The sequence below is a fragment of the Brienomyrus brachyistius genome, chromosome 18, assembly GCF_023856365.1.
Source record: "Brienomyrus brachyistius isolate T26 chromosome 18, BBRACH_0.4, whole genome shotgun sequence".
Classification (NCBI taxonomy): Eukaryota; Metazoa; Chordata; class Actinopteri; order Osteoglossiformes; family Mormyridae; genus Brienomyrus; species Brienomyrus brachyistius.
In genome coordinates, this window is record NC_064550.1 from 9,901,455 (window position 1) to 9,916,454 (window position 15,000).

Here is a 15,000-nt window from a genome sequence, read left to right on the forward strand (position 1 = left end):
AGCCCAACACTGTTCCCTCTGACTGCTGCCCACTTAAGTGTTAGTTACCTTAACAATGAGAGCAAAAACAGGAAATGTAACAGTGTAAACAAACTTTTTCGCTGATGGTCAGTTTGCCCGTAACTAAGTGTAAGTTCTGAGAAATGCCATACAGTGCTCTAGAAACCTTGGTTTGTGTTTTGAAGGTATTTGATGTTCATAGTGTGCCTTTGTGAAAGGACAGTGCGACCATTTTAAAGCCCCAGGGGACTGAAAGTGACCTGGGCCGCCCTACAGATTTAGCTCCTGCTTATTATAAATCAGAAGCTCTGTGTGCTTTTTCAGTTAGTTTGTCCCATGATGTTAATTTGGGATGGTGCATTTGCTTAGGGTGTGGCCTTGTTACACTGCTGTGTATCGGTCGGGGTGATCGAAAAGTCGGTGCCTGCTTTGGTTAGCTTGCTTATTCAGGTATTCAGAGATGCAAATTTTGAGCTTTTGTACCGAATGGCAAAAGAAATGGGGCTTTGTTTCCTGCTTTAGAAAGTCTCTTGTATCAGGTAATGCTCTCTGTATTAGAGCAGTCAGTCAGTCACTGGGTGGCACTGAAGTCTCGCACCTTAGAATCCTGTTCTCTAGTGCTTCTTGTGGAGTTTCTACATTACGCCCATTTCTCGTGGTTCCCTCTTGTGCACCTTTCTCTCTGGTCTCTAGCTGTCCACAGAGCTGCATAGTACTGGTCCCTAACCTGACCTCGGCCAGTATGGCCATTAGGCCATTTCTGTGCTTTGTGGAAATGCCAATAAAAAGGCTTCGTGCCTAAGTATGCACGGGTGGGGTGGCTTCCTAGTTGAAAAAGCAGAAGACATCAAACAAAAAGCACGCCACACTTCGGATGCGTCGGAGGGCAGCCTGCACCAGCTCTGAATGAATATTTAAATATGCTCAGTCTTTCCAAACATACCATCTATTAAAGATGCATTTGATGGCGCACAGTGCAAGCCGTGATTAGGAGTCCAGTTCAGGCAGTCAGGAAAGGGTTTGTTCTGGATGCTTTTTTTTCCACCACCCACCCCCCCCCCCCCCATTTTTGTACTCCTGATGCTTTGTTAAGGGAGTCAGGTCCCTGCCAGTTGTCTTTCCCTCCCTTTCAGTCTCAACAGGATGCAGTGCAGTTTTTTTCCCCCCTCTTTTCTGTTTATTATAAGAAATTCACGTCATGACTCATGTTTTCCTGTCTTCTTGCTGATGTGTCAAACCTTCAAACCCCCCCCCCCCCCCCCCCCCCCCCATGCTCGTGGCCGGTCGATGGGAGGGCAGGGGTTAGCCCCTCAGCCAGCGGGCGACTTCTGCAGAGTCACACCACTCCCAGTTTGAGTCTCGGCCCAAGGGGCCACTGAGCCACGACCCGGTTGCTGTGAGACCCCCCCCCCCCCCCTTGGCCTCACATGCCGGCGGGATGAGTGGCTTTTCCCAGCATCGGCTCGTTTAGGAGGGCGGCTGCAGGAATGGCGCGAGTCAGACGGCAGCACCTATTAGTTAAGCTGAGTGAATTCGCTCTAAGGTGAACACGGCAGTGCCTCTCTTGGCGGACTGTCTGCAGCGTCTCAGTTGCGGAACTGACAGTCATGCAGAAACGCCCACCACCGGCCTCCAGGAATAAGAGGATGAATCGCTTTAGTGGGGAAGGCCTTCTGTGTCTTAGGAATGGGATGCATCAGACCATATACTGCTGGCTATAAATCAAATAAGTGATAATGGGGTTTGAGGCGCATGCATCCTTTTAATCCCCCCTCCCATTCCCCCTGCTCTGCTCTTACAGAGGGGCACTCTTTGATTGTGGAAAACTGGTCTTGAAAGGGAACCTGCAGGCAAAACCACCCCAGAGTTCTGGGCTCCTTTCCAGTATGTGTAGCTCCCAAGTGGGTTGTGGGGTGGGGAGGAGGGAGGTGGAGGACTGCTGTTTATGCCTCCGCGGAGCTGTTTGTTTACCGGCCTGCCGGTCTGTTTGCGTGGCCGGTCGTCACCGTCGTCCGCTGGGCCCGTCTCCCAGCCGGCCGTCTGCTGTGAACCCACGCAGGCGCACGCGCACACACACACACACACACACACACTCACGCAGGCCACGCACTGTGAAAGCTTCCATTCAGGCTGCCCGCTTCAATCGGGACCTTCCCTGCTCCGCTGTTCTGGAATTCGCTCTTTAATTTTGCATAATTAATTCCCCTGGCTGCAAATAGGAAACGATCGCCGCGTAATTGCTTTCTTGGACGACGGTCTGGTGTAATCGCGTTTACGGGAGGAGCGTCCCCGTTAGAGCCTGGAAGTCTGCGAGCATCGCTGGCCGGGGCCGTCAGCTCTGTGCTGGAAAGCAGATGTTGAGAGATGTTTCCTCTGCGTCACGTGCGGTCTCTGGTTTAGTGCTTACATAAATGTCGTCTGTACGGTAGCTGCTCGCCGTTCGGAGAGGGAAGGGGAGGCAGTGTAGCTCCAGCTGCACTCCAGAGCAGCAGCGGAACAGCACTGCCCTTCGTGAGGGGCCCCTCTGCTGGAGGGGTGTGCAGCGGCTTTGAGAGCTCTCGGCCCCTCCTCTGCTGGAGGGGTGTGCAGCGGCTTTGAGAGCTTCTCGGCCTTTGACACGGTCACCCTGGTCTTTCGGTTCAAGCCAAATCATGCGCCATGTCGGTCGGTGGTCGCTCATCTCACCGGACACAAGCTACTAGTGTTACCTCTAAGGTCCCTTTATCCACATGCCTCAGTGTCATGAGGAGCCGAGCTCCGATCATGATCGCGTGACATTTCACATTATTAGTGGCTGTACAGCAGTACCGGCCACATGGGCATTAATGTGCAGGCGCTCTATGTCTGCGACTTAAGTTCTTTCATATCCCCGTTTAATGTCATTTCCGATAAAAAATGTCACTTCTGTTAAAGCAGGAGGCACACCAAGCTATAGAGACATAATCAGATCTGCTTTAATGGGAGCAAACTGAGAATCACTAAGATCGCACAAGGGGAAGTTCATTATTGGTGAAGAGGCTTCTGAATACAGTGGATTGCCTGCATAAACGCGCACTTATATATGCCTTATTTTGTGTGTGTTTTTTTTTTCTTTTTTCCAAAAAAACTTCCCTCGAGCCGGACCTTGAGGAAATGGAAATTTAATCCCATTCTTTTCCAATAGTGCGTAAAGCCCATCAAAAATAGGCCTTTGCTCTGCCCAAATGTTTCCACTTGATTCTCTTTTCCTGCGGTGGGACAAACAGCCTCTTTTCTGCTCCTTCTATTTTTGTACAAGTCATAATGTAATCAGACATCTGAGTCACGCAACAGAAAGTGGGATGTGATAAGTTGGCGGGTCCACACGTGTTCCTGTATGCCCCCGACTCGTGGCCCATGCTCCGCCCCCCTCCACCTGCGTTCCGCCCGCCCGCTCCACCTGTGCTCCACCCCCTGGGTGATGCCGCTGGACGTTAGCCTACGCAGACATTCTGAGGGATTTCGCCAGCCTCATTCATGCGTCATAAATGTGATTATTTGTGTGTCACATTGGGGGAAGAAGCTGTTTCACTATTCAGCAGCCGTGATTCCCATGCCTTTGGTAATGGAGCACGTGCTCTGAGCTTGAAGGGAGTTCATGGGCTGTGTCAGGGGGTCAAAGTGAATGATGCCCACCGGACACGCCCCTCCGTCATTAGGCATCAACTGTTTCATTCTATTTGGTATTTTTTGTAATGAATTGACAAACTTTCCTTTTTTTTTGTCACACAGGATCTGCGCAAGCAGGTAGCTCCACTGCTGAAGGGCTTCCAGGCTGAGGTGAGTGTGCTCGCCTGTCGGAGGGTGTGTGTGTGTGTGTGTGTGTTCCACCATCGTTATCCGTACGTTATCTGCTGTTGATGAACATTGACTTGCTGCTCTCCATTATGCCCTGTGAAGCAGGCAGAAAGAACCTGCCTTCAAATGCCAATGTGAGAATATCTGTTGGTCTGGTCCCCCCTCCCTTCTGTCGACTGGGTAGACTGGTCTTCTGATTTGGCCCTGCTACAGGGGAGGGGAGCGGCCACTGCTGTTTGCATCACACCTATGAAGGCTCTAACTTTAGCCACATTTAAATGACGTCCCTTAAAAGCGCTTCAGCTGAATTTGACACTGAAGCTTACTGTTTGGGTTTGGTTTGTTCACACAGTCCCACTCTTTACCTGTATTCCTCCCATTTGTTTAATTAGTATACTGAAGCTGTATGAATTATGGCAGCTTATGGACTCTGCTTTGTGATCCGCTGCTGCAGCAGACAATGTGGTTTTATAGTCGCTTCTTCACCCTCGACTTCGGTGAATCGGTCGGTCCGGTGGGCGCTTGGGTGTCGGGTGCGGATGGACGTGCTGACGGTGTGGATGTGAAGCCACCGACAGTTTGACGCGGCTGTACGGAGCCGGAGGCTATGTGAGCCCTGCACTCTGGGCGCCGTTCGTGCACTGTGCCTTTTTCGAATGGCCACATGGACAAAATGGTGCCTGAAGATGTATGAGACGGGGCTGAGGCAAGGCTGCACTAGCCTGTCTCTTTATGTTGAAGGACAAGTCCGTTACTCAGGCTTGCTTGTGATGTATGATGAATTCGAACCCCCCCCCCCCCCCCGCAACTCCTCAAGTGAAGTGACATCTATAAAACTGTGTTGCTGTGATTTGTAAAGGCAAGTGCATAATGAGCATCGCTGATTGCAATTTAGCCTGTCCTCATGCATACTGCACACTTAATTTGCCATTGATGAGAGGAAGGACGGGACCATTTAAAGCACTGACAGGTCTCTGAATCATCCGATAACAACGTAAACATGTCGACCGCTTCCCGTCGCGATGGACCTGGTCTGGGCTGAGGCTGCGTGGTCCGTGACCCAACCCCACGCCACGTACAGCATCCTGTGGCCTCTCAGCTGCTCTCTGTTCCGAGAGCTGAGAGATCTGATAAGGCTTTTCGATTATTTCTCCTTCAGGAGAGCGTTTCCCATTATAGGGGCTCTTATCTGACTCCCGGCTCACTCTCCGCTCCTGGGTCTGGGGTCACGGCGGTGCCCTTCACGCGCTGCTGGCTGTTGTCACAGGAGATCTTGGCGGGGCAGTGAAGGGAGAAGACGTGATGGTGACGTGGATCCTAGCTTTGGCTAGGAACGGAATGTGGGAGCACGCAAAAAACATGGCTGCAGGAAGTAATGCGACCTTTGAACTCAGGGTCACCGAGGTGACTGTCATGTGACACATCACTATCAAATGAAGTCGGCCATCAGTGGCTGAGTCAGTTGGCTGCTACATTTAGTAGCACTGCAGCTACTGCTGCTTTTTTTCAGGCTTTCTTTCTGCAGTGTGTCTAGTTGACACCCCGTGCCCAGATTCCCCCCACTGCGTGCAATGACCGCTAGCCTAGACTGTGCTGTTATTTCTCACTCTGGTGCCCCGTCCTGCTAGTGCTGTCATCTGTGGGACTCCACCTCCCCCCTCTCCCTACATCAGGTTTTCTGCTGCATCATCAAGTGCCACACTTTCCTGCTCGCTTTTTACAGCTTTGCTTTTGATAGAAGGCAGCCTCTGTTTTCACATCTAAATTTAGACAGAAAACTTGAACCGTTATGCGAAAAAAAAAATTGCTTTCACAACACTTGTCTGTGTTGGGACCACAGTGTACAGTGCCTTTCAGTCTTTGCCCGCTGGTTATCCCCGGCCTCATCCTGTTACTGTGGCCCCCGTAGCTCTGAGGACCAGGTCTTTGCCATTAATAATGGCCTTCAGTGGGTGAAGCATTTGCCGGTATTATTTTAGCAGACATTAAATAGGGAATAGAAAGCTGCTGTTTGTTCGTGAGTCAATAATTGGTCAGTTGCTGTTATCAGCCAGACCTGCCATGCCATGGCTATAAATATAGAGTTCTGGGCAGGAAATCCCTAATCAGAAAACCAGCGCAGATGGGATTTTATAAAAGAAAGAGAAAATAATGCTCTCTTTAGAGCCTGAAAGCCCCCTAAAAATAACCCGTTTGTCCCACAAATCGCATGTTTGCACGCAAGCGTCATATTCCAGGTTTTCTCAAAGCGCTTTAGTGATCTGGATAGACCTGGATAGCTCTCCACAAAGAAAATTACATTCCTAATAAGCCCCGTGTTCCCACCATGCGCAGGAACAAGAGTCGAAGATGAGAGGAATCGCAGAACCTCCAGATTGTGACCTAAGGAGAGCTTTGCTTTAAGTATTGCTCTCGTTGATGGATGGATGTTGCGTAGGATCCTCTCAGAGACTTGCAGTGATAATCAGTACTGTTTAGCAGAGATACAGAAGATATTGCTGCTTTTGATTTGGAAGGAGCTGCACTGCTGTGGTTGATCAGGCATTCAGAAACACTGCATCACCACCATCCTCCTGCCCACCAGTTCATCATCATTTGCAGATTTGAAATAAGATTGGTAGGACTCATTGTCTACCTATCAGTAACTATTTGTACAGTGTAGGTTAGGAGTTTGAAGTCTATTGCTGGGGGGCAGGTTTGGCTACTTGGATGCTCTTTCAGAATCCTCTGTCTCCCACTGTTGTGCAGCTCATTTGATTATTTTAATAATCTTGCTGTCTCCCGACTTGGACTAATGGCCCTGCAGCACACTAGCAGTCCCTGTGCCCTATCCTCTGTGTTCTCACGTCATCTGCTCTTTATTCTGAGGTGACTGCCATGTTTGAATAACTTCGCCCTTAAATCTAAATTTTGTTTTATGAATGTAGATGCCAACTGGATGCTAGAATTAGCCTCAGCCCTTAATCACATTGGGGGGCAGGGGGGGCTCTTGACCTCGGCAGGTGCAAAAATTGCATTTTAATCTTCGATATACCTAGATAAGATGTAGGCTAACTGTCATAATTCTGCAACTGTTTGGCGAAGTGTTATATAGAGAACTGGACTGAGACACATATCTCGCAGTCCGGAATACAGGCACACGTCACATTGACCTGCTCCCCTGGAAAGCCGGGAACAGGAAGTGAGGTTCTTCCCTCCTGCCGGTCCACCGTCATGGTCACTGAGACACGAGTGGCCCTTCAGCGACTTTAAGGGTCAGGAGATGGGCCGAGCGCCCGGGAGCTGAGGTGGAGGGAATGAGCTGGCGCTTCTTTTCCGGTCAGGAAATGAGCACACAATGGGGAGCGGGAGCACAGCATGTGGGGCACAGGTCTGAGTGTCTCGGAGGTGCGCCCCCTGGTGGCTGGAGGTGGCTTTAGCATTGGAGTTCTTCAGGGATCCTGTATGATCCACACATCTGCTTTTTGCTTTGACTGACACTAGCTTATTTTTTTGCTCTCCATCTACTCTCGTGTTTGTCCTCTGAAGTCCTGCTTGATGTGTGGCCAATCTGGGCAGCTGCCTCCCTGCCTGCTTCTGTTCGGTTCTGTCAGCAGGGCCTTTAAAGGCCAGCTGATATCAAGTCAAATTTGTATGTAGAAAGGCGGCATACGGGGCACTGCGAGGGCCACACAGAACGTCAGCTGACTAGCAAATTAAATTAAGATGCTAATGAATGCTAAGAGGGCTTAGGGGCTGCTGGCATTTTTTTCCTTCTGAAAATGAAAAAGAAAATAAGAGTAGACAGGAAGGACTTCCAGGTTAACCGCTCTGGCAAACGCACACGGAGTGGGACAGGGGCTCGGAGAAATTCGCGGCTCGGTGTGGACCCCCAGATGGTCTTCGTCTGCTGTGCCTGGACAGCTGCAAGGGGCGAGGCAACAGTTCAGAGGCGCCGACCTGGAGTACAGCTCCATCCCCTTCTAGCATCCAGGTGATAACATCTAGCCTGTAAATAATGCATATTATTTACTAATTAAATCCATTTCAGCCACAAACAGACCCCTAACTGCTATTTTGCACATTTGCTGGTGGTGGACCCAGTCATCAATATGCACTGGTGGGTAATCACGCTAACAGAGATGCTGGACAGACTTTCTATTTATTTAGCACACACTTTTTTCCCCAAAGTGTCATTCAATTGAGGATGCCGGGTCAGATAATTTCTGGGTTTTGGGCCTTTGAGCATTGAAATCTCTTTGCCGGCCTCGGGATCGGACCTGGCAAACTTTAGATCACAGGTGCGGAGTCCTAACATGCAGAGCCCTGTGTGGCGGATGGGAGGGGCCCCCCGCCGCTGAGGCACCTCCGTCTGCAGCCTGGCCCCGGTGCACCAGGACCCTGCATCTCCGTAACCTTCTGACAGTGTTCCTTCCTGGAGCAGTTCACTGCTGCCATCATCCATCTGATAACCCTCACAGCTCAGTTAAGAAGCACCTTCATCTCCGGCACAAAACACAGGTTGATCTTAATCCTAATTGAACCATGGGACTGTGGAGCATTAGGAAGATGGGGTATTAATACTTTCCGTTAGCGGAGCCCCTCTGGGGATCAGTGCAGTCGGGGCCCAAGGCTTCCCTCTGAGGAGTGCAGAGGGCCTCCTAATGCAGGGGGCCTGGTGTCTCTCATCCCGCGAATGTAAATACATCCCGCGAGGCCATTTCCTGATGTCGGGAACCGTAAACATCTCTCTGCACCTCGCTGCTCTCGTCCCGTTTCAGCCGCCGGTCTCCCTGCAGGCTCTGAGGGGGGGGGGAGACACTGGCTATTATTTCCTGCTGTAAATCCCCCCTCCTCCATACCCCCCACCCGCCATGAGCTCTGCATCCCTGGAACGGCTATCCCTCAGATTAAACCCTGATCTGCAATTACTGAGCTAAGTGAGGTCCTGCCTGTGTCAGGGCAGACTGTCCCCCCCCCCCCAACCCGCGCTGCCGCTTGGGTAGTAACTGCCCCTATTTTAAGGCACACTCACTGCACGCGCGGATGCCACCTTACGTCAGCGCTACCCGCGCGTCCCTGGGCGCCAGGTGCCAGCTGAAACCTGAATATGGCCGCACCCCACTTTCACAGCAAGCCGGAAGGTCGTTTGCATAATCTGACAGGCGGCCGCGTCGCTGTGCTTGCCCTCGCTATACATAAATCACCCAATAACCCATTTCCCCCCCCCCCCCCCCCCGAATCGATATTTCTGGCCAAGTAGGGTATGCCTTTAATTGTTCCATCTGTGACAGAGTACTTGGCCTCGCCTGCCTCCATCCAGATGTTTTCCATTGTAAAAAAAAAAAAAAACATCTGAAAAAGATTTAATTTCTTTCCCTTAAGAAGGAAAATTGACTCGTGCATATAGCCCATATACAGTGGCAACTGCCCTGTTTCATAAATCAGGTCTCGCTGTGCCTGTGCTGACAATTTGTAAGTAGAGATTTTTTGTTTTTGGATTTTTATTTTCCCTGTTTGTTCTGCTCTCAGCATCAAGCAAAAACGGGAAACGACTTCTGGTTATGGTTTTCAGCCCCGGTGGTAGGGAACCCCACTTCGGATTTAACTGTGACTTGGTTATCAATTGGTCAGTATGTGCTTTTTGGGTCATTCACCCACAATAGCCACGAGTCGTGTGTGTGTGTGTGTGTGTGTGTGTGTGTGTGTTTTTTGAATGTGCAACTTATCTTTCATACAAAAAAATAATTAGAAATCCTTGCTCCAGATTACTATTCAGTTCATTTCAGTAGTTTAATTAAAACGAACAAGATTAAATACAAGGTTTCTGGGATTAAGGTGCGACATACTGAACTTAACACAACAGTGTAAAATTACTTTTGTTTAAAATCATTGGCACCATCTAATCTGACAGCAGAGTATCCTTATTGCAGAGATATACCCCACGCAGAACAGGCTTTGGTGTATTAACCATCAAACCGGCCTGATGTTTTTACCTCCCTGCTCGTGTGTTCCGGCTGCATCCCGATTTTTGTTGGTTTGTTGTTGACTCAGCACTGTTTAATGCAGCTAAGCAAACACTGCCCCCCATGGGTAGGATTTGAAAATGAAATGGGGGTTTTACAGCTAATTAGCATTGCGGGAGCCTTTTCAGCTGTGGGTGTAATATGTACGGCACTGATCAGCAGCTTTGGAGTGCAGCAGTGTGACCCGTTGAGTTGGCCCTGTCCTGGGCAGCTGACTGAGCCACTACTGCCCCCTCAGCGCCCAGCCGGGAGCCCGCTGCCATTAATCGGGTCCGCGCCCCCCCCTTCCTGCACGCCGTGACCCACTTTGCTGCTCCCTCGCCTCATCTGTCAGCCTGTCTGCCCAGCTGGCAGTGGCCGCCACTGTCTCGGGTGTCCGGTCCAGGCGGGTGGTGTCCAGTCTGGGATGGTGACTAGAGTGAACGATTCACACCATGGAAGTGCGAGTTTGCTGATGGTACCGGTGTCGCCATGACAACCCTAGTCCCACTTCAGCCCAGCCGTCCTCTGGTTTGCTGTTTTCAATCAACCGGCTGCTTAAATTTCACGCAGTAGCAGATTTTCAGAAGCATGCTGCCATGGGTGTGTGTACTGTAGATTTTTTTCCAGACGGAGTGAAAAAAAACTGCCAGTATGGGGGGGGAAGCTGAGTGTTATTTTTCGAAAAGGCAGTTGAATCATGTCTGTAGTCATGCTACTTGCTGGTCAGAAATAGCTACCATACATATTGTAGTCTTTCTATTATTATGCCTGATAGTGATGAGGTTTAGTAATCGGGCAGAAGATCTGGTCGCAGGAGACAGGTTACTGACAGCGAGATTGACCCAGTCCACTGGGTCAGCTAACTGGCTTCGGCTGGAAGCTGCATGTGTGGGAGCTTGGGAACTGCATACCGCGAAGTGCAAGGCAGAGGTGAAAGAGAACAGAAATACTCAAAGTGTTAAATGTATAAACACTTTTATACATTTATAACAAGCCATGTTCAGGGGTGTCCCACTGCTCGCATCCCAAACATGCGTCCCAAAGCTCCGTCACCGCAGCCCAGCCCGCAGACTGTAGGGCAGCGTCTGCTGAAAGCATCACGCCTATATTAATATTGAGATGTGCCTCTGTTTTTAGGTGGGCCGGCTGTTATGGAAGCTGAAATTAAGAGGCTGTTAAAGCTGCTCTGCTCTTTAGAGGTTAGCTGATGCTTTAAGCACATCGGTTGCTGTTGAAACAGCTGAGCAGGCTTTTGTAAGCAGCAGGAACAGGTCCAGGGTAAAATGGGAGGTGAACAGGCCCTTGCTAAATGGTGGGAGGGGTGATCATGTGGTTGGACGTTGGCTGCAGCTGTGTGTGTGTGTGGGTGAGTGTGCATGTACAGAAACACACACCCAGAATCTCATCACATCCCATTTCATGTATTTTGCCACAGTAGCAGCTGTATCAGAAGGTGATGACAACAGAAATTAGACAATGAAACGCACTTTGAGTTAATGAAGGACACTACATGACTGCAGGCGCTACGTAACTGACAATGCTTGACAATCCCGCCCACTTTGAGTTTCGTGGACCCGTTGGCACATATTACCAATAAAAGGTCATTTTGTAAGGTGTAGGGTTCTGATGCAATGGAAGACAGAATGTCCTTATTTGTTAGCAGTGTATTTGACAAACATTCCTTATTTGTTGTCTGTGTCATTCTTATTCAGTCTTTAGCATGTCTTCGGCATGCAGGTCGGTGTGAGTAGGCTCGCCCTGTACTGTGACACTTTGCCCAGTCCTCTCATCCTTGGAACCTCCCTTTCATGTTTTCATATGTAAATCAATAAAACTAAAATTAATCTTTATTATTGCTTCCAGATATAACCTTTCACACTCAATTAATAAACATCAGGTGGTTTTTATTTTAACATATGCTTAATTTGATTAATTAGCATTTAATTTCAAGTTATCTATTTTCGGTGTTCAATTAATGTAGTGCCTTGGTTGTGATCCAGCAGAGGTAACAGATTTGGTTTTCACTTTTGGAGTGCGGTGGCTAAAAGTATCCTTTTACTATTTGCTATCCAGATGTCAGGAGGAGGTAAGGAGGTGTACATGCACACGTTTGTCCGGAGAGCAAGTCGTCCCAGCTGCCTCTGGGCACCTCGCTGTTTGTGGAATCACTTATGTGGACTATCGACGCGGATCTGAGTGTGACAGTGGTTCAGATGTGCTGGTGAAAATGGCACAGGAGGAGAAAACTCAGCGGCACGTCTCCCTCTGCTCTGTTTTTCAGATCGACGCCTTGAGTAAGAGAAGTAAAGAGTCTGAAGCTGCCTTCTTGAACGTCTATAAGCGATTAATTGACGCCCCAGGTAAGCGCCAGCCCGGATCTTTGGGCCCCTGAGTTCCAGCAGAATCTGCTTACTGATGCTTCTTTCGATGGTTTCCCTGTTGGGACTCGTTTCCCGAAGTCTGTTGCAGTTTGCGGTTGATCGGTGGTTTGGTGCGGCGCCCGTGCCGGGAGGGAGGTAGTGGAAGGCCCATTTTTGTGGTGGACTGAGACAGCTAGCGGTGGCCCTACAGGCCTGCTTGAGCACACCAGCACGGAGGGTCCCTTAGACGCATCACTGGATAAGGTGCTTCACATAGTCTTCCTCCACCACGATGGGCGCTGGTCTGGCCATAGTGAGCAAGAGGCACCTGGACTCCCGTACGTGCATGTGTGTTCGTGTGGTAGAAAGGGCCATGATCCATAATCTTGTTTGTGTGACGCTCGTGCCAGTCTGGAAATGTCTGCGCATGTTTATCCATTTAATCTGCTGCCTGTGTTTTCCTATCTGACTACCTATATCTGTCTCTGGGTGTGATGGTTGCGTGACTTATCTTTAAATAGGTGCTTGTGTGTCTGTCTGCCTTCTTCAGAGTGCCTGCTGTCTCGACTGCTTTTCGGCTGCCTTTCCAGTAGCCCTGAGCTGCAGTGACTAGCTCCAGGTCCCTCTGCTCCTCATAGGTGTCAAATGCAGTATCCCCTTCCTCACGCTCAGCTCTCAGCCCCTCCACCTTCGTCTTTGTGTGCTGCTTCCTCCTGCCGCCTGCGTTCTGGCAGTGGCACAGGGTCATACCCTCCACTCCCTGCTCACTCGGTTAAAGAGCATGCCTCTTTGATCCCTCCTGTGTCATGGCCGTTCAGTCTGACTCCTCCTGGCCTGTCATTCCCGCCCATGCCGGAACCGGAGCTTGCTGTGCCGGGTGATTTGGTGGAGTTTGGACAGTGTCTCCGGCTGTGATGAGCTGGTGGCCTCCACACGCTGCCGGGACTCTGTCTGGGGGCACAGAGCCTGTCAGAGTGAAGCAGGGAGCGATGGCGTCTCATCTTAGTACTGCAGAATCCACTCGGGCATTATGCGTCCAGCCATATGGAGCCGGGCCCTCACGATTTCCTGTCATGCTGTGTTTACGTGACTGAAAAGAGCATTCACGGTCGGTGAGGCTCATGATACACACAGACACACACCCCCAGCCAGTGCTTGTGAGAACTGCTAAACTGCCTCCCTTTGATGCAACAAATGAATCCTCTTCCTGCCACTCCTGACAGAACGCAAAGGTGATAAAAAGGGGAATGTCTGGGATCTTCTGCTTCTGTATTTCTGAACAAAAAATGGAAGAAACTCTTAAAATATATCTGGCTTAAAACTCTTAAAATACACCTTTCGCATAGATGGCCGTAGAGGAGAACATCGACTTGGTGGTTACTGGTAGCCTCTGTCCATACCTCGGTCCTCCATCTGCGATGTACATGCGTATCTCCTGATGTTTGTTCTCTGATTGGTTCTTCGTTACCAAGGAGCTCTGCCCCTTGTCAGTCTTTTAAATATGAATTTTATTCACAATCTTACTGCTGTTGCTTGGTTCTTTGGGGTTAACCCTGTTTGCATGGACATAGCAACAAAATGAGCTAAATCAGGCTGAATTACACCTGAATGCTGGAACTCTGGTTATATTTTTGGCATCTGCTTCTTGGTCAAGTTTTACAGCCCTTGACTTCAGCAAAGACGGAAGGGAATGTGGGGCAACGTGACCCCAGTCCACCATCATGGCCGATTTTGTCTTCGTCAAACTCAGCCTGTAGGGCTGTGTCTTCATCACTGCTGCTCTTTTTGCTGCTGCTCCACCCCCCGATTCCTTCATGCCCTTCTTTCCCCTCTCCCCATCCTGACGGGACTCTGGGGGCTAATGTAATCATATGATTACATAATTAACCCAGCTGTCTCGTTAAAGAAAATCAACTGGAATCGGGGCATAATTAGTCATACGGCAGTTAGTGTGCTGATGACGGCTGCTGATGAGATGGCCTGGCATGAGGCTTCAGGGAGGGAGGGGGCCACCTCAACCTCTCCCCCCCCCCCACACCCCCTCTACCTCAGGGGCGGCAGTGAAATGTGGGGGCTGGGTCTGGTCTGGTTTCGGACCTTGCGGGGGGTGTCGGATGACATTCATCTACCACTTAGCCAGTGTTATTTATGGGGGAGCCTGTCTCAGTCCAATCCAAAAACATCAGTTTGAGTAAAGGGGGGGGGCTCAGTGCAGTTGGTGTCAGCCTTGGTTGTGTGTGGGTGTGTGTATGTATATGTGTGTGAGAATTTGCAATTATTACATTGTGGAGACCCAGTGTCCCTACAATGTGATAACCTGTACTTTTTTGTGGGGACAATTTTACGGTCCCCACATTAATAACATTAATTTTATAATAAATAAATAAATAATTCTTTGAACGCAGCTAAAATCTAAAATGCCGAAAGTTGTATTTTGTTTGGTTACCTATGGCTAAGATTAGGGCTGGGTAGGGGTTAAGACTATCATTGTTGGATTAGGGTTTTTCATATAGAAATGTCCCCATAAAAATACGAATACCTTATCTGTCTGTGTGTGTGTTTCAGGCATCCTATTCGTGTGTGTATTGCGGAGGATAATGTTTGCACAATTATAGTAAATCCAGCCTCCTTGGATTTATCTCTGTTAGCCAGTAGGTTACCTCACACTTTAGCGTATTCGATACAGTAATGTTAGGAGACTCTCGGAGGTGACGGTCGGTGATGATGGAGTGTGTGTGAGCGAGTTGTGCAGAGTGAGAGCGCAGACACATCCGCCCGCCTATCCCTCGTTCGCTCTCGTCACCACCTGAGCTTCTGCCCGCTTCGCTCCCTCTGCC

At 49.7% G+C, this 15,000-nt stretch overlaps 1 protein-coding gene across 2 annotated transcripts in view; it reads left to right on the forward strand.

Moving 5' to 3' along the window:
• The window catches only part of cux1a (cut-like homeobox 1a), a 120,546-nt gene that overhangs the window by 51,342 nt on the left and 54,204 nt on the right, over positions 1-15,000 (forward strand). For both annotated transcript variants that reach the window (XM_048983607.1, XM_048983608.1), the window contains exons 3-4: positions 3,751-3,798; positions 12,085-12,163. In XM_048983607.1, the coding sequence (XP_048839564.1) occupies positions 3,751-3,798; positions 12,085-12,163 (127 nt within the window). The remainder of the gene's footprint in view (positions 1-3,750; positions 3,799-12,084; positions 12,164-15,000) is intronic.